Source organism: Ceratosolen solmsi, unplaced genomic scaffold, assembly GCF_000503995.2.
Source record: "Ceratosolen solmsi marchali unplaced genomic scaffold, CerSol_1.0 scaffold1, whole genome shotgun sequence".
NCBI lineage: Eukaryota > Metazoa > Arthropoda > Insecta > Hymenoptera > Agaonidae > Ceratosolen > Ceratosolen solmsi.
In genome coordinates, this window is record NW_011948415.1 from 15,769,420 (window position 1) to 15,788,928 (window position 19,509).

Sequence of the window (19,509 nt, forward strand, 5' to 3'; positions counted from 1 at the left end):
TGATTATAAAATAACAAGTTGAAATTTGTTAAAATTTATTTATAATATAAAATTATTCGTAAATTTAAAAATCTTTGAAATCTTATAATTTAATTAAAAATATTTGAAACTTGAAATGTTTCAATTTCTAAAGAAACCAGCTAACAAAAATCCAATCTACAGACTTAACGCAATATAATTGTTTTAAATACATTTTCAATTATAATAAATAAATATATCCATAATTATTTTTTAAAAATCTATTGTTTCATCATGTTTGACCAATTCAAATAAAATTCTGTTCTATCAAAGCAAAAAATAACGATTCCTAAACACTTATTAATCAATTAAAATTTTGCGAAATGCATTTCAAATTGTGTATTGTAAAGGAAATTATTTAATTGGCATTATATATCGATATTATAGCTCCATTATATGTTGCTGATATTGCGAGGTGATCGAGATTTAATTCGAGGGCTGTTAACGATAATAATTGTGACGACGAAAGGAATTTTGTAAACATTATTTTACGAAAGATAGACGGTCAAGCTAGCCGCAAGAGTACAGAAACCAAAAGGTTATGGATAAAAAATTTTAAGTACGTCAATAGCAGGATCAAGGTGAATAATTGGGGAGGGGTGCGGGCCTCGGTCTCCAGTCGAAGCTCAGCCTCCCTCTCTCCGCTCGTGTTACTCATGCACAAACAAACACAGAGGCTGAAAAGCGTGTCACTAGTGCGACTAGCGGTGCACAAGAACCGCCAGCGTGGTCCTTGATTTATATTTTTTCGCACGGCCGGCCCAAACAAGTTTCTACTTCGGCTACCTCGTAGCGTCGCACCCACCCAAGTTTTTATCGCGCGTTCTTTTAAGGAGTGGAATTCAAGTCCGGGATGATTTTGAGCATCGAGGAAATCGGAATTGTGAAAATTCATAAAAAAGATTAACAAGAGCAAGGAAGACAATCTGGTTCGTCCTATCGAGGGTATTTGCGAGTTTACGCGCACGGCGACCACCTGACGAGCCATGCACAGAGAGAGAGAGAGAGAGAGAGAGAGAGAGAGAGAGAGAGAGAGAGAGAGAGAGAGAGAGAGAGAGAGTGAGAGTGTGTGCGTGTGAGAGGAAGAGAGAGAAAGAGTGAGAGAGCAACAGGTGGCCGATGACCTCCGCCAGTAGAGAGCAGTTGCGTTTCCCGCCTACCGGGTTTGAGGAAGCGCAGAAAGTACTGGGGGTTTGGGGGGAGGGGATGACGAGGACGAAAAAGCATGTTCGAACGCACGCACGCACGCGGACGCAGAAAAACGGGAAGCCCGAGGGTGGCGGCGCTCGTGCGTTTGTTCCGTCGAACCGACCGCGAAGCAACAAGAGGGACGAAGGAACATCATCGCCGCCGTCGCTTTAGCCGCCACCGCCTTAGCCGCCTTAGCCGCTGCTAAAACGTCGGGAAGAGGGGGCAGAAGAGGCTGACAGGATTCTTTCGACGGAACAACCGCAGTCGGCCCTAGGAGAGCTCAGCGAGTTGTGATCAGATACATTGCGCTAAAGCGCGTCCCGCAAAGCCAGAGCACGACTCCCGCGACAGCCCCAGGTAGCCGCGCGAGTGTCCCAGTGTCGCGGAGCCTGCAATGCTGCAACGGCCTAAAGGATGAAGGCAGACGGCGATAGTAAGAGTGGACATAGAAGAGATCGAACGACCAGCATCGACATGAGTGAGTACGCGCGGGTTAACGGCCCCTGGCCCCGACGCGTCGCTACGTCCGACCTTGAACCAAGCCACGGCCAACGCGACAGCGTCGGGGACTGGAGAGTCGTCCAAGATGTGAGCGCAACGTCGACGGGCGGTCCGTACTGCGGGTGCGATAAAAGCCTTGCTCGTTATTAGTATTGTAGAAAGCGACCCTTGGAATGGAATATCGTTCACTAATGTCCCGCGATCCCTTTAACTTATCCTTATCTTGGCCGCGCACTCATCGCGGCTATTTTACTGTTAGAATCGCAATGAGAATTTCCGGGGCATAGGCAACACGAGATGGATTCGACGATCAACATCCCGTAACTGGCCCGTTCATCATCAAGCTACATTCAACTTGGCGCCGGTACTTTTTCCTGGCTTTTTCCTCACTTTTTCGTCTCTTTTTCTCCATTTTCTCCTTCCACCCGTATCCCCCTATCTTTACAAGTTTCTTAATAGGCAGGTAGGATTCCTGCGGCCGAACGATCGAAGGTATGCGTGGAATGCTATTTAAATACCAGACTATAGAAGCACTGCGCCGCCATAGGTTTTCTACCCACGAGATGTTTATTCCTTGATTTTTTCAACGCGATTATCATTGCGAATATATACAACCAATTACTCCCGAGTTCTCAATGACGCCAAAAGAAAATACTTGGTTTTTTTCTTTCTTTCTTTTTAATTTATTTTAATGTGGAAAATAATGTAGAAAATTGCTCAATGCGCGTATAAATATTTCATTGTATAACTACTTCCGTAAAAGCACAATGAAAGTATTGTAGTCTTCATTGTCGTTTCGTTCCTTCCCATCATACATGCCTTCAACTAATTCGTCAGCGAGCACGAGATTGTGTCGCTCAGCCGACTTGTAGTATTATTATAATTCTCAAGATTCGACCTAAAATTTAATCATCACCCATATACCCAAATATTCTCAACCGTCACAGTTTCAATGAGTCACGATTTTTTTTATTTTTTTTATTTTAATATTATTACACAGTCCTTTAATGATTGTCGTAAATTTGCTGGGATTCGCGTTATTCTATGACACAAGCTTATCTCGTAATTTTTATAACAATTATCCGGCTTCTTCGATGGAACGTGAGATTTGGAATAATGTCGATACAATTCTGTAAATATTGGACGTAGGCTAGGTGTGAGTAACGGTAGTGGACTCAGGTGGACGAGAATGGTCTTTCGACAAACGGTGTTTGCCTTTGCAAATCGACCTTAACGACCATAATAAAAATACTGAAAATAAACCACGAAGTATTTTACAAAAAATTTTCGGCAATCGAACTCGGCTTCCTTCGCGAGGAACTTTAGACTCGCGAGAAATTATGAAAAAGAAATAAAGTAATAAAAAAATTAAAAAAAAAATAAAGAAAAAAGATCCAAAGGATCGCGATTTCTTAGGCGAACGGGGATTATATTTTTAATTCGTTACAGAGCCAAGTTGCTGCAACGACTGGCGCTTAAACGAACGCGAAACGCAAAGTCACGAGAGGCGATCCTCACTAACCTACATAATATACGGTAAAAGCGGCGGGGAACCGAGATTGTCGCTAGCCCGCCTCGGAAGAATTCTCATTTCCGCAAAATCCTGCAGCTTCCGGCAAACGCCCCGTACCAGGTCCGTAGAAGTAATAAGCTAAGCAAATTAGCCTTTCGAAACTCAACTCCGGCGATAACTCTATTTGAGATAAAATTACCGATAAGTCACCACTTCTCAGTTTATATGAAGTAATCGGACCAGTAATTACATATTAAATTGCATTTTTAACCCTAATACCTTTATGTTTTCGTTGGTAATTGTGCTCTGCCTTGACATTTCAAATTATCGGACACGTTGCTTTTGGCATTTTAAATTCCACTCCTTGCATCTTTCATATAAAATCATGATTGAATATAATCATTAGTCACCGTATCGTTTTACCAATCTTCTTCAAATATTAATTAGGGGCTACACGAACATTGCTTTCTATCTACAAACTCACACAAATATGTTAAGAAGAAAAAAATCAAATAATAATATCAATAAAAAATATTGTTTGTATATTGACAGTGATTTTTTATCTTTCACCTAACGTGTAACATGAAAAATATTATCAACGCTTAAGCTACATCTTTATAATTATATTATAATTATAGTATATGAGCATAATAGCATTATATTATATATATATATATATATATATATATATATATATATGTATGTATCTTAAAAATTATAGCCTTTTTAGTAACTTTTTCGTACGTTATTAAATTTGTTATTTGTTCGCATTATCTTGCTAGAATTTTTGTTCGTTACAAATTCATTGGTATGACGATGAGGACAGATGAAAGTTAAATCATAACCACTGCTATGAAGTATTTTCAAAACGCAATTTACTAAATAATACAAAATATAGTAATATTCTGAACTGACTACCGCTATAGAGATCGTTTTTCAATATTTAAATGCTCATAACCAAAGAGTTATAGAATCGGCAAGATTTTAAAGATCATGAAATAAGAAATAAAGAGAAAGTAAAACGACTTATTATAAATGTGGGCTCTGAGTTCATTTCGAGTACGCGTACATGTTCCTGAAGTAACAATTTAACGAATGGTGTGGTTGCTTTCTATTGTATCGCAGATTCCCGCGTCTCGCCGCAATCTGTTGAAAAATAACAAGTTACACGTAATGCAATCATTTCATCCTTTTTTACACGTAGTCTCATATTTTTCTTCCAAACGAATATGCAACGTTAATTATCAAAATTAATATTTAGCGCGAGATTGTTATTCATTTGCTTCAGCGTATACGTAATACGTTTTAAGGATTTTGAATTTTTAATTAATAATATTATTTTATCGATTTACTCATATGCGTGAAATTTCCTTAAATCTCGAATTCATAAATTTACAAAATCATTATTATATTTATTATATATAAAAGTAAATAATTTGCCGATGATGTATGTTACATTTTCTTTTCTTTTTTCTTTTTTCTTTTTCCAGAAGCACCTATATTCTATAAATTAAATTACAATCTTATCCTAATGAGTATTCTATAATTATTCAAATTAATCATTTTATTATTACAAATAAATTTTATCCCTAAATAATTGAATACATTAATTTTATGTACCATGCCGATTTCATGATCAAATACATATGACGAAAATTAAAATTAAAATTTATCTTGGCATAAAAATTTATTAATAATTAGTCATGGGAAACTCGTATCGAATATATTTTTATGGTAATTATTAAAATATTGTAAAATAAATTTTGCCCCATCGAATAAGCAACGATATCGTACAGAGAAAAATAATTTTATATCAACTTATTTACTTACGTTTGTGTTTCTCGATTATTATTTTAGGATATTATACCAGATTAGTTAATACATAAATAAATAAATAAATAAATAAGTAAATATAAATATTAGGAATTAAGAGTAATGGTGCATGGTCTTGCAAAACTTAATAACAATTAGATAAATAAAGAAACGTAACCAATTGGTTAAAAAATCTACTTTAATTTTCAATGAATAACAAAGAATAAAAACAACAACATATCACGTGAGCAAAGGTAAAATTATGCAATAAACATAAATAAATAATAAAATTAATTAATATAAATTTTTCGACAAATAATGGTTTTTTTATAAAAATAAAAGATTGATAATTGAATCATTATAGTTACATATGCTTGAATCCACATATTAAAAACTTAATGTGACCGAAGTTTTCTTTAAAATTGTTCAAAGTAATTGTCGTAGCTTACATAAATCAAGGTTACGATAGTAAACCTTGGAGATATTCTAATTTATCATTCATTAAATGTACAAAATATTTCTGTTCAGCCATAAGATTCCATATACTTAACTTAATAAAAAAATCACATTAACATACCAGTTCTTTCAAGTATAATGACGTAAGAGGGTATATTTCATAAGCATTATTAATTTAGAATTCAAATTTATTTTATGCAATTGACGAATATTAGCTTAATGTTGTGTGGAAGTTCACAAATTTTAGAAAAATGTACTTTCCTTCGACAAAAATTTTACTTCTAGAGAGTAAAGTGAAAATATAACCAATACACAATATATAATTGTTTAATTTGCGCTTAAATGAAAAATGTCGAATGCTCTTAAAATAACATAACATAACAAGCAAATTCTGTATTTAACTTGGATAAAGCTTAATGGTAATAAATATTTAATGTGTTTGTCCAGATGAATGAGTTAAATAAATAATGCGAATGTAATAATGATGCTCCATTAGTAGCAAAAAGTGCCAATGGGTTCTCAATTAATTAATGGCAAATGGGATAAGAGTGATGGAGTTGTAAAATTATCATAATACAGAAATAGTAAACAAATGAAAAGGTAATGTGAATCAATCGGAAAAAGCCAGACAGAGGTTGGGACGTTTTTCGCTAGCTGTATAATGTATAAAGACTGTATAATGTATAGAAATTGTCTGGATTTAAAAGTATGGTGCTCTACTTGTGCGAGGGTCTGCATCGCTTTGAGATTCAAGATCCGCCTCTGCGGATATGAATTTAAGAGCCGGACGCGATCTCTCGCGCATGCATCTCGCAGATTTTCCGCACAAATTTGACGATGTGCAGGCCAATTCGACGGCGTCGAAGAAAGTGAGCGTTGCTCATGCGCAATGACATGTAACGCTTCAAAATTCATAATCTACTAACAGTTTCGCGCGCCAATTGTTCCTATCAACAAGTTAAAAAATCATCAGCGTCATTTTTCCTTCATTACTTTCATATTTTTTTTTTTTTTTTGTACATTACAATACGAGAGATTCAACGAGGTCCAAATACTTGGGTACATAGCTACAGTGCCTATGTCTTCTTTTCTAGTTAAGCGTTCATTTAACAGTAGGTGATACCAAATTTTTCCACTTTACTCTTCTATTAATTTTTCTTTTTATATAGAAGACAATATAATCGTGAAGATACATACATACATACATATGTATATATATATATATATATATATATATAAATGTCGATATTTAAATTTAACTGCTACATTTTCATGACATCGAGTAAAACTTATTTTTAGGAAGAATATTGTAATGTCATGGTAAAAAAATTTCTCTCTCTCTCTCTCTCTCTCTCTCTCTCTCTCTGTCTTTAAATTACATTATAATTTATTATAATTAATAAAATGTATAATATTAGTTGACATTTTTAATTCGTTATCATATTGGATTATATTTAAATACAAATTATGCATATAAATAAAACATATTTCAAGGCTCTTAGTTGGAAGCTTAAAAGAGAGAATCTATTTGGTGCATATAATTTTGGTAATTTCTTTAATCAACTGATAAATTAAAAAAAAATCATCAGTTCATTTCAATAATATAAATAATATAATAAAAATGTATTTATAATCTTGACATTATCACGTAAAAGAGTTATTTAAATTTATTTTTGTTTAATTTTATATTTAATAAAAAGTATTTTTATATTATAAAATTTTTGCTTAAATAATAGAGAATCATATTTTATTCCTGAATTGAATTCTATAATTTTATGTAAATTTAATGAAGATTGTAGGTATAGCTTGTGAATAAAAGAAACGGAAAAAGAAAAGAATTAATTTTGAATGAATTAAAAGGTATACAATTCATAGGATACATGTTTAGAAATTCGAAGAACATAATCAAGCGTCAATGAGTAATATAATAGTATTCATAACAAGTAACGACAATATAATCTTTTACAACAATCGATGACGGATGGGGAGGGGGGAGGGGAGAGGATGAGATTCCACATGTCTAGAATGTTTTATTCAATTCAATTTATATATATACACACACATATATACACACATGCAAAGCAACCAAGCGATAGTTAATAGTAAATTTCAAATTATTTAATTATTTTCTTATGGCGTTAAAGTTATTAAAATTATTAACTTCTTTATTTATATTTGGTGAGAAAATCAAATAAGCTAGGTAAACGATAATAAAATAAATATTATAAATATAAACTATATAAACTGTGAAGATAGAAATTGTACGTTTTTCATACAATCTTTAACCATTATGGGTTATAAGTAATGAGATAACTTATCAATCAACTATTCTCATTCAATAATAATATATTAAAAAAAAAAATACTAAATTTCTTTAATTAACTGATTCTTACAATATAATAATTTTGTAATGTTATTATTGGTGTTACATTAATCGTATGATTCATTTGTTACATTCAAATATTATGATAACCATAATCAATTTTTTTAAACGTGCTCTCGATTTTAATTAATCTTTTTTTTTCCTTTTTTTCGTCACATAACACTGAAAATAGTGGAATTTATAGGTTGAGAGTGAAATTGCGGGAAAATTTAAGATAACTTATCATTATTTTTTTTAATCAGATTTCTCAAAGTATGAATGGTGTGAAAGACATTTATATAACAAGCTTACTTATTTATGCATGTGTTGAATTCCCACAGAATGACTTGAAAAAGTGCTTTCTTTCCATTTTCTTATAGGGGGTTTGCTGTTATACAAATGAAACTTTCAAATACTTTATAGTTGCACACAATTTTCTACTGATCAATTACTATTTGTTTTTAATATACTTTTTCTCAAAGTATTTGTACTTTTGTGTTAATAATTGGACATTGGCAATTATATCATAAATATACAAGATCTTTGAACTAAGTCACTTTTTATTTAAATGTAACATTTAAAATTTCGTTTTTCACATTGTATTTTGCATTGAATGTGCATTTACATTGAATGAAATGTATTTATAAGAATTGTATATTTATTTATAAATAATTTATGAATATCTATTATTAGTACTGATAAAAATTAAACATATCTATTACATGTAGTTTTTATATATTTAAAAATTATACTTTTTAATTAGATAAATATTTTTTAATCAAAATATTATGATAATATATAAAAATCACAATGACAACTTTTGCTTTTCTTTAAAAATCATATGCATTCTATCAATCTTCAACATGAATTGGTCATAAATTTTTTTTAATACCGCTAGTTCATTATTCAAACAAAAACTCAAATTATCGAGTGTATCAATAATATTTCCTTATATTTTGAGTTTATTATATTCCAGTTTGTTTTTAATTAAAATGTAAATTAATAATTAAATATAAGATATATTTAATAAATATATAATTGATACTTATTATACGTGCAAGCAAAATGTCAGTATTTCGTATATGCATATGTATATGTATATGTATATGTATATATTAAGATACAATGAAAAAGAGTAGAAAATATAATTATTAGTTGATGGATAATATGCCGAGTCGAATATGGTAGCACAATGTTTAAAAGTATAAAATTAATTATTAAAAATATGAAAACTAAATTTGTAATTCTTTACTTAATTCTCAATACAACTATTTGAAGAAATTTACCTTCAATCTTACAAATAATTTAATTTAATATCCCTATAGATTAATATACATTCGAATAAATATGATTTGTATAATTAAATCATATAAGTTTAAGCATTTTATTTAAAGGTTTATTTATTTAAAAAATTGAAATTTTGTATTTGTTGCAGTAGTTTCTATGTCAGTTGTATGAGTACTTTTGCATAAAATAAAATATTTGAAGCATCCTTTATTTCATTATATATTATACAGTAAATTACAGTAAAAAAATGTATTATAAAAAATAGGGAAATGTATTTCGAGTATTGTCATACTAGAAAATAATGTTACAGAAAATTATACATAAATATTAAAATATGAGTTAAAATTATAATAATATGATAATACTTTTCATAATACTTAAAAGTAAATTTTCAATAATTATAAATCAATAATCAATAATTATTATGATATTATTAATATTTACCGATGATCGGTCGATTTACGTGATCAAGTAGGGTGTAATTTTAAGACAAAGCTAGCCATATAATGTACATTATGATTGGTAACGTTCGCATTTCATAAGAAAGTGAATGAATTTGCAATGAAGCTAATTAAAATAGTTGTAGCTAGAAACAGGCTGATAATTTCAGAATTACATGGACATAAGAGTTAAAAATATGAAAATAGAGAATAGAAGAAGTTTTACGCAAATTGCAATGACGCAATTGGAAGCAATGAGAGGTAATGGGAGAACGAAATGCAAGCAAATAAATGAATGGAAGCGAGATAAAGTGAATCACGTGAAGGTGTCGTCGTAAGTGTCGGTAGAATTGCGACCCGAAAAAGTGCTCGTTATGTCTAATGAGCCGAGTTGGTTGGGTAAGACCAAGAAATCTGACTACGTGTTGCTGTGATGGGGAGGGGGGAGGGGGGAGGGGGAGGGGGGCCTCAGAAAATCTAGCTTCCCGTAAATTGTAGTCTGCAGGGTAATCGCGAATAGGGAGGTCGAGGTGGGGATTGGCCGACTACTTCAACTCAAAGGGAGTCGCGGGAACTGCGAAAGTGAAAGGTAGGAATTCCTCGGAGTAGTTGAAGCGGCCGCGAGAGTCTCCAAACACGTGCAGTCTCGTGTACTATCGCATATACTTGGGCGCGTGTAATCCGTCGACGGTAGTCTAACGTATAGCACATTACACGAGAACGCCGCCTATCCGATTTCTCATTGATTACTCGTGCAAGCTCGTGTCTAAATCTACATCCCCATCTTGCGTCCGTCGTTTCCTCGCTTCCATTCAATCTAGAAGCCGGGGCTGAGGAGCAAGGAGAGACTCTCGGTCGGCCTTATTGTCCACTTCGAGCGGAGAAATAAGTATTGAAACTTAGGGGATAAGGAGAGAAGAGCATCATCGCCGTCGGTTTCTGTAAAACCCATTGACGCGCTTAGAATTGGACGACGGGCTTGGTCCCGTAGAGGAGACTCGAAAGCAACGATGGCGGCTCATACCTTATAATCAACTCGTATTAGGATTTAGTTTTTATGTGCGCGCGAGGGGCAAGATGATCGATCGGCGTATGAATGCGCGCGAGAAGCGGACGAGAGTACGCAGATAAGGATGTGAGGAAAAGCGGCAGCTAGCAGCTCTAGTCCACTAATCACTCGAGTGTCCGCCTTAGCAAGTGTTCCGCGTCTCGGACTCTACGCGCTCAAGTACACGCAGACTGTCTTCGGCAATGACTCGCACTAATTGCGCGCGGCCTCGTGTCCGATGCCCTAAAATGAGGATTCCTGTCGATCAGAGTCTTCGCGTGTTCTTCACAAATTTACCGAACAAATCCGTTCATCATGCCTACATCTTTGTTTGCATTAGAGTCTACTTGTTATCCAAGTACCATTATTATCTTTCTTTCGTTCCCTATCGCTATCATTAAGAGATCATAATTCTGTTACATTTGTAGCTCTGTTTTTTCTTTTTTGAATTTATTTATTTTTCTTTCTAATATCAATATTGCAGTTCAAATATGTTACATTACTCGAGCTTACGCTGTATCTTGGAGCAAAAAGGTAAATCAATTTCAACGTACAAACAGCAAAGATTTCGTCGACCGTTACTCTTAATATCATTATCCACGTTATCCTCACTATCGTCATTAATTATAGTTTACGATAGTTAAAATATAATATAAAACTCTCTCTCTCTCTCTCTCTCTCTCTCTCTCTCTCTCTCTATATATATATATATATATATATCAAATAAAATTTCTTTTTCAACTTACATTGAAATGTATTATATAAAAGAAAAATTGCAACAAGTACTGAAGAAAATTAATTTATTGCAAGTGGTTTTTCGCGGACAACGACAACAATAATAGTAATAGCAGCAACAGTGTTTTACGATACGAATTACGATGATTTTCATTAATTTTCATATACATAAATTTAAGATATTTTTAAAGTATCAGTTGGCATTTTCCTTACATATAAGACAAATGTACGATGATTTTCATTAATTTTCATATATACAATTTGAGATGTTTTTAAAGTCTCACTTGGTATTTTTTTTACATATAAGACAAAAATCTAAAAGTTAAGGTGAAAAATCATTTACTTGGAAAATTTATAAGTCAGCTGGGAGGAAATTGAATAACAGAGTTAATTCTTTAAAGTGATTTGTAAACAAAATATGAAAAGCTAAGCTCTCTGTACACAATGTGAAAAGTTAAGGATGGGAAGAGAGGTAGAGGGGATAATGTCATAAATTCAATGGATTAAGAGTGCATAGAAAGCATTCTCGAATTGTTACGTACAAAGGATGGTAATGGGCTTAAGACGCGTCGATAGCGCGGCCACAAGATCCGAGGATGTTTACTCCGACGCTCCCACCTACGCGCATAAAATCAATCGTCGCTCAAGCTTTCCGTCTATTGAAATTTCACCATGCAGGCCCCACAGCCAAGGTCGTTCGAACTAACGACGCTTACGATATTTCAGGAAGAACGAGGCTTCTGCTGGCGGTCCTTGTGCAGGCAATAATGGTAGGCCCAAGCCTCGGCAGCTCCCCCTGTCCTTGGTCCGCCCAGGGTCTCGCCGAGCTCGAGAGTTCGTGCACCTGCGACTACAATTTGGCTCTCGAACTCTCCGTTCAGTGTGACGCCGTGGACCTTGGGCAACTGCTCGCCGGGCTGCGGCGTTTCGCTTCGGCCCAAGCTCGTATCGACCTCCTCTACGTTAACAACAGCACCATCGGCCAGCTGAGGAACGGCACCTTCATCGGTCTCCGTATTAGTAATCTCCAGCTAAGCGGCTGCAAGCTACGTGGAATCGAGCCCGAGGCGTTCATCGGACAAGCCTCGAGTCTGCGTAGCCTTAACCTTCGAGACAACGATTTGCAAGAACTTCCGCGGGCGGCTCTCGCCGGCCTGAAAAACCTCACGGTCCTCGACCTCTCGCGCAACAGGATCGCTCGTGTGCCGGAGCACGCGTTCATCGGTCATCGTCTGGTCACCCTCAAACTCGCCGGTAACAGTGAGCTCGTCCTTGAGCCAGCGAGCTTCCGAGGGCTCGAGCACTCCCTCAAGAACCTCAATCTCATGGGTACGCGGCAGCGACGACTTCCGGAGGCCCTCAAGGGCTTGGCCGTCCTCGCCTTTCTCGATCTCTCGCAAAACAGCATCAGAGAGCTGGGAGGTTCCGCGGGCTTTCAGGGTCTTGCCTCCCTTACGGGCCTCAACCTCGAGCGGAACCTTATCCAGGCGATTGGGTCAGACGCCTTCGTCGGGGTCAGTTCCACGCTCACCTCCCTGAGTCTGCTTAACAACCTGATACCGGAGTTCCCCACCAACGCCATCGCTAGTCTTCGCGAGCTCAAGGTTTGCTCTTTTGCGCTACCTTTTACTTCGTAGCAAAATTACACAACCGACTTGGCGTTCTAAGGACGAGACGGGCGTTACGGTGCTTTGGCTGACCGAGGAGTTTTGTCCGTATCGATCTCTCGTACAGTCATCATTTTTTTCTTAAAAATTTGATTTACTATACATTTTAATGAGGCTTTGAACTTTGAGTAATCTATTTTTTCTCTATCTCCATCCGCGTCACTTTATCAGATCAAATTCCGTAAGATGAGAGCAGTCATTTTCCATTTACATGATTTTACGGATAATGGATTTTCTGTCATAATAACGCTTTTTACCTTATGCTTTCTCTCTTCTTATATTTGTATTATTTGTATCAGTCAAAAGCAGGAACGGCACTTAAGTAATAATCAAATTTACCTATTCTGGATACGCATGTACTGTTGTATTAGATATAACAATTTATCTTACTCTTGTTGGTTTGTTTTCTTATACCATTAACCCTAGCACTCGTGAATATAGTAAATTAAGTATACGATAAAACATAAAAATGTCTGATCAATACAAAAATATCTATATGTCATGGTAAAACAATGTTACTATATATATGACATATAATATTTATCGCCATTATAGATATCATCACAGTCTAAAGTATTTGAAAGCTTAAATTGAAGATTCCATTTTTTGACTACAGGTTAAACAAAAAAAAAACCTTTTAAGCTATTCATTGAGTTGAATAAAGTAATGATAATCCCCATCGGTAAAAATTCACTAATATGGTGTATAATAAATAAGATAAGGCCTGTATTTCCAATTACACACCTACTTATCTAACCAAGAGTAACAATTCATTTTAAATTAATGTAGCTGGAGATTTTAAATAACGTTCATCTCATTCTGAACATTAATTCATATTTCTACAATTTACGTGTTCTTAATTATGTTAAATTACCTCTAATTTTAACGAAAATTACATATATAAATGATATGTATCTGAAAGTTGTTAAGAACTTTCCAATCCTTATACTTATTAAATATTTAGACATCCAGTCAAAATTAATACCATACAATCTTATTAATAATATTATTAAATATTATTAAATCTAAGTTATAATATAATCTAATAAAATTTATTCGTTTTTATTATTAATAAATATGTGTAATTTAATTATAGTCGTGCGACAGATGACAACCACATAAATGTATAACAATTTTAATTTTTTATCATATATATATATATATAATAGATTTTTATTGTTTATCGTTGTCTTAATATGTGAAGTACAAAATCTTTCAAGCGTACTTTTGTTGTTTGGATGAACGAATCAATACGATTAGATTTGCGCTGCTAAGCATAGCTTAATACACTTAAAAATAAAATCTCTTTTCTCACGTGCTTTCGCAAAGTATAATCTCAATTTCAACAATGGACCGAATGAATTTTGAACAATGACAATTCAATTTTAAATTTATAGTTTGCGAACTTTCCCTAAAGATTAAACTATTTAGCTCCAAAAATTCAATTTCAATTATTGTATGAGTATAGATGATACGAGTCCATTGAGATTTCAAAAATTTCATGTTTCAATAAATAGTATGCTAATAGTATACTTCGGAATGCAAATAACCGATGGATTAGTTGTAAAGAATTCTCCCATTAGGTATTGGACATCGGCTTCAATTTGATGACGGAGCTACCGGTGCGCGCGTTCGAGGGCAATCCGTCCATTACTCTCTTGGCCATCGATGGTAATCCTTTATCGAGCGTCCCCGAAGAGGCTTTCGTCGGTTTAATTGGGACGTTGCGTGGCCTCAGCCTCGGCGGTCGCTTTTTAATGTGCGATTGTAAGCTCCGCTGGATCGTCGAGTGGATACACACGAGGGAGCTCCAGGTAACGAGTCGCGAGAGCAAACCCCAATTTTGTGGTAGCCCACAGAGATTACAAGATAAGAGTTTCTACGCTATCAAGCCAGAGGGTAAGTACATTGTATAACTTCTTCATATGCTTGAATTTTCGTTGTTCTAAATATTTTGAATATGGCTAGGTTGACCATTCGTGAACGAGCAATTCATTTAGCTCTATTTTTTTTACGCATTTCGTATGCAAAAAGCATTCTTTTTTTTTTTTTTTTTTTTTTTTTTTTTTTTTTTTTAACACTTTAACAAAACGTACGAACATTCCAAATTATTACCACGTAGTGAATAATTTTTTTTTACATTTACTATTATTTAATGTAAATATTAATGTTAAATGTAACCATTAAATGTAAATTTAAGTATAATATCCGATTGATTTGGATAATTAATGTTAGTTAAATATACATATTAAAATTTTGACATGTTAATGCTTATTGCAAGTTTATAGTAATACGAGGTAATTGGAGGTGATCGAAGAAACTCTATTACTCCAAACGCAAATCAATGTGATCATTTAAATTTAAAAATTATAAGATCTAACACACAATTACTGCTCCTGATGATTTTAATGATATAAGACAAAGCATATTCTTCTTTTAGTATTGATAAATAATATCTTTTTCTTCGTTTATTCTTTCTTTCTAATCTTGATGCTAGTGCATTGTATCGTAAGGAATTAAACAACGAACTTTTAATAAAGTTCAATTTTTCCACCGACAACTTTTGCAATTACATTCTTGTTATATAAATATTAAAATACTCGATTTAACCAAATTTTAAATGCCAAAATTTTATTATTTAAAATGTCATTAATATTTCAATAGATAACCTTGTTTTTACTCTAGATACTAAATTACAAATTTCGAATATTAATTATTCAAGATCGTAATTTTCTATCTAAAGTTTCAAAAAAATAAAAAAATGAATAACTACCACCAACACAAAGCGTAACTCGAATTCCTTTTTCTTAATTATCGTTCAATATGCATAAAGCATAAATCAAACAAAATTTTCTAAAATACTTATCAATTATACTATTACAAATTATTGTAACAGAGCATTATTAATAACTAATTATTTTACTTTAATATTTTGATAGATAGAGATTTATTGCAAAACATTATATATTTTTTTTATGTGGAATAAAATTTAATTATATTATATTATAATTAAATCAATAATTTTTCAAAGTAGAAATAATTTTACAAAGTCGACATTTGTATATACAAAATTATATTTCCATTATTCTGTCATTATCTTTCGCTTCTTATTTATAATTGCTATTTACAAACTAAATATCGATTCATCCATTATTTTGAAACTGAAAAATTCTCAAAAAAAAAAAAAAAAAAAATACATCAGTTTATCAACTCCAAATTAAAATTAAAATTAATCGATTTCTTACAACCGTTTAGCTGCATCAGATGAAATCGATAAACAGGTTGTTTTAATGCTACAGAAATGACCTGCGAACGGCATACGGAGATCGTCGGTTTCGGTACGGTAGAGAGCGTCGAGCCAACCGGGGCTTTACTCGACGCCCTTGAAACAAACCAACAACAATCCGGTCCGAGCCTAAGTTCCGGTATACTTGGCTCGAGCACGAGCTCAGCCAAACCCATGAGTACGAACTTCGAAGTTAGCACAAATTCTGGTAGCACCGTTGCTACTCACACGCCGACTTTCCTCGCTCAACCGACCAGTACCAAACGATCGACCAACGTCTTTGTAACAAGGACGAGCGTCGCGCCCAGGCCGCCTCTCGTGCTCGGTTCGCCTCTCTACAAGAGCAAGTCCCAGGAAAAGGATATTATCGTCAAAGACGTGCTAAGGCAAGATAACTCCGTCATTATACGTTGGGATAGCGAGTCGCTGGCGCTTGGCTTTCGGGTCATATATCGACTTTTTGGCGATTCGACTTTCAAATCCGGCCCACCGCTCGAAAACAGCGAAAGAGAATTTAAAATAAAAAACGTCCCCTCCCAGGTTAGTACATTTGTCTATCGAAATTACTATTCGTGAAAAATCAATTATTTTCGAGTCCGTTAAAAAGAATATTAGACGAATATAATTAACGGCTTTCTTCATTATATATCTTCCACAAATTCCACAGTATTTGTTTACTTTATTTTACAATACAATTGCTTTTCTACTTTGGTTATAAAAATTATTTCAAATTTAAGGTACATTCAATATTAAAAATTACGTATACAATGATTAAAAAACAACAACAAAAAACTAAATCTAAAGGAAACTCATAAGCTAATAATTTTTTTGATTAATTTTTGTGATTACAAATAAAAACGCATTCCAGTTATGACAAAAGTAAATTTTTCAACTCTACAATTATACAAGATGTTTATATATATATGTATATATATATATATATTTTTTGTCTAATAAATAAGTAAATAAAAAGAAAAGAATTTTTTCTTATTGGTAGATAATATATATATATAATATTTTAAGAGTAATTAGCTAAAGCTTAATTATGCAAGCGCCAATATAATCTTACAATTAAATATAAATGTATAATTCGGAAAACACGAGCTTGATCGTTTTATTCTCTATAGGGTGAAACGGTAATTATTTTTCCTGACAAAAAATGAATTAAAAATAAAAAAAAACTTTTTCCAATGACACGAGACATCATTCGACTAAATAAATTGTACGGAAGCGAAGCAAGGGGAATTGAAATTGTACGAAAGGAATGAAAGCCGCTTAATTAATGGGAAATGTGGTGAGGGGGTGGGGGGTAGTTATAAAAAGATATAATGGATTAATAGGGGTTTGCAACAATTTCACAGGAGTGCATAATCGTATGTGTGGTGGGCGCAGAGGAGGCGCCTAACCCTAATCCCGCGAGCGTTCCCTACAGCCAGTGCCGCGAGGTCCGTACCGAGGGTTCGCCAACCTCCAACATGGATCGCATTACGATCGCCGCAAGTGCCGCCATCTGCGCAACTATCGTTGCGGCCGTACTAATCTTCCTCCTGGCAAACCGTCGCCGTCGGCGCACCAGTTCCCGAAAGCTCCACACGCTCCAAGAACCAGGGAAGCTGCCCATTGCTGGTCTCCCGGTGAACTGTTGCTCGAGCCTTGTAGGCCCGACCCCTAGCCCCGGGGCTATGGGCGGTCCGCTCCCGGGTGCTCAGGCCTCTCTCAGCGCTTACAGCGTCCAGAAGGAATGGGACCAACTCTCGGCTTATAGTACGCGTAGTATACCGCGTCCAAGGATCTTCCCGGTCGAGCGTCAAGGCTCGGTCACGCGGGCCTCCTGCCTCGAGGAGGCTGCTCCGCCAGGACCGGGCTCCCTCACCGTACCCAACCACGCCAGGGGCCACTACTTTCCAGGAGCCTCGCTGGGCTCGAGCCTCGTAGGGCTGGGCGCTCGCCCAGGTGCGTACGGAGATCGCTGTCTTCCCTAGTCGAGTGTCGGCGTCGATTTTGTGTTCTCATAGTAGTCGTGGAATTTTCAGAGCTGCGGCACTCGAGGCAGTCCCTGGCGGCCACTTCGGAGCGCATGGCACGAGGTGGATTCTCCTCGGGGGTGCAGCTGGCCCCTCAGGCTCAAAGTAGCGCCCGGAGACAGCGGCCGCGATCGCGTAATCGCGGAATGGAGCCAAGTCTTCCGCGCCCGGGCAGTCGCTACAGTTTAGCTGAATCCACTCACACCCTCAACAACTACGAGGAAGGCAACTGGACGGACCACGACATGGACATATATATGGCGCGCAATCCCACGACCAGGGGTGGACTCGTACCCCTGTGATGATTCTCAAAATTGTACTTTCACGTTCGAATATTTGGCTGGAAGAGTTACGCCACTCGGCTCCCATTTGTTTCCGGGGGTTCTCGTTAACGATGGTTTTCGCGAGCCTATTCGAAAGCAATTATTGCTCATACCTTACACGTGTTGTGCAATTTTATTATTATTATTATTTTTTAAATTAATTTATATTAAGAGCAAGTTTAAATACCTCATTTTTAAATATGACCATCATTTGTCGGACGGTTGCAATGCACCTCAGGACTTTTAATTTCCATTAGTTCGCTCATTCATTTTAAAAGTTTAATTATTATCTAAGCTGTTCTCGTCATCATCTTCCTTATGATCATTACTAATTACTACTACTATATACAATTACTACGCATACCACTATCACTACTTACGCCAACTTGCTACTACCTACTACTACATACAATTACTACGCATACCACTATCACTACTTACGCCAACTTGCTACTACCTACTACTACATACAATTACTACGCATACCACTATCACTACTTACGCCAACTTGCTACTACCTACTACTACATACAATTACTACGCATACCACTATCACTACTTACGCCAACTTGCTACTACCTACTACTACATACAATTACTACGCATACCACTTTATTATTACTATGAAAAATTTATTTCATAGTTTAATGAACATGAACCTACCCTCCCTACTATTATAATGTAAGCTTAGCTCTATTATTAAATTAACCTTCATGCTATAGTCTCAAGTTAGTTTCAAACTATTGTAGTTTAACTATGTTGAAAAATTGAGACAAGATAAAATAAATAAATCAAAGAAATGCAACCATAATAAAGGGTATATTGATTATGAACGAGCGATTTACA

At 35.0% G+C, this 19,509-nt stretch overlaps 2 protein-coding genes across 2 annotated transcripts in view; one reads left to right on the forward strand and one right to left on the reverse strand.

Moving 5' to 3' along the window:
• Rab3GAP1 (RAB3 GTPase activating protein subunit 1) overlaps positions 1 to 19,509 on the reverse strand; it is a 29,140-nt gene that overhangs the window by 6,448 nt on the left and 3,183 nt on the right. The gene's annotated exons all lie outside the window — the stretch shown is intronic.
• haf (leucine-rich repeat and fibronectin type-III domain-containing protein hattifattener) lies at positions 1,420 to 19,041 on the forward strand. Its single transcript, XM_011508237.1, has 6 exons — positions 1,420 to 1,687; positions 12,090 to 12,967; positions 14,614 to 14,929; positions 16,330 to 16,856; positions 17,678 to 18,269; positions 18,350 to 19,041. The coding sequence occupies exons 1-6, from the start codon at positions 1,624 to 1,626 to the stop codon at positions 18,640 to 18,642; spliced, it is 2,670 nt and encodes an 889-aa protein (XP_011506539.1). The 5' UTR covers positions 1,420 to 1,623; the 3' UTR covers positions 18,643 to 19,041.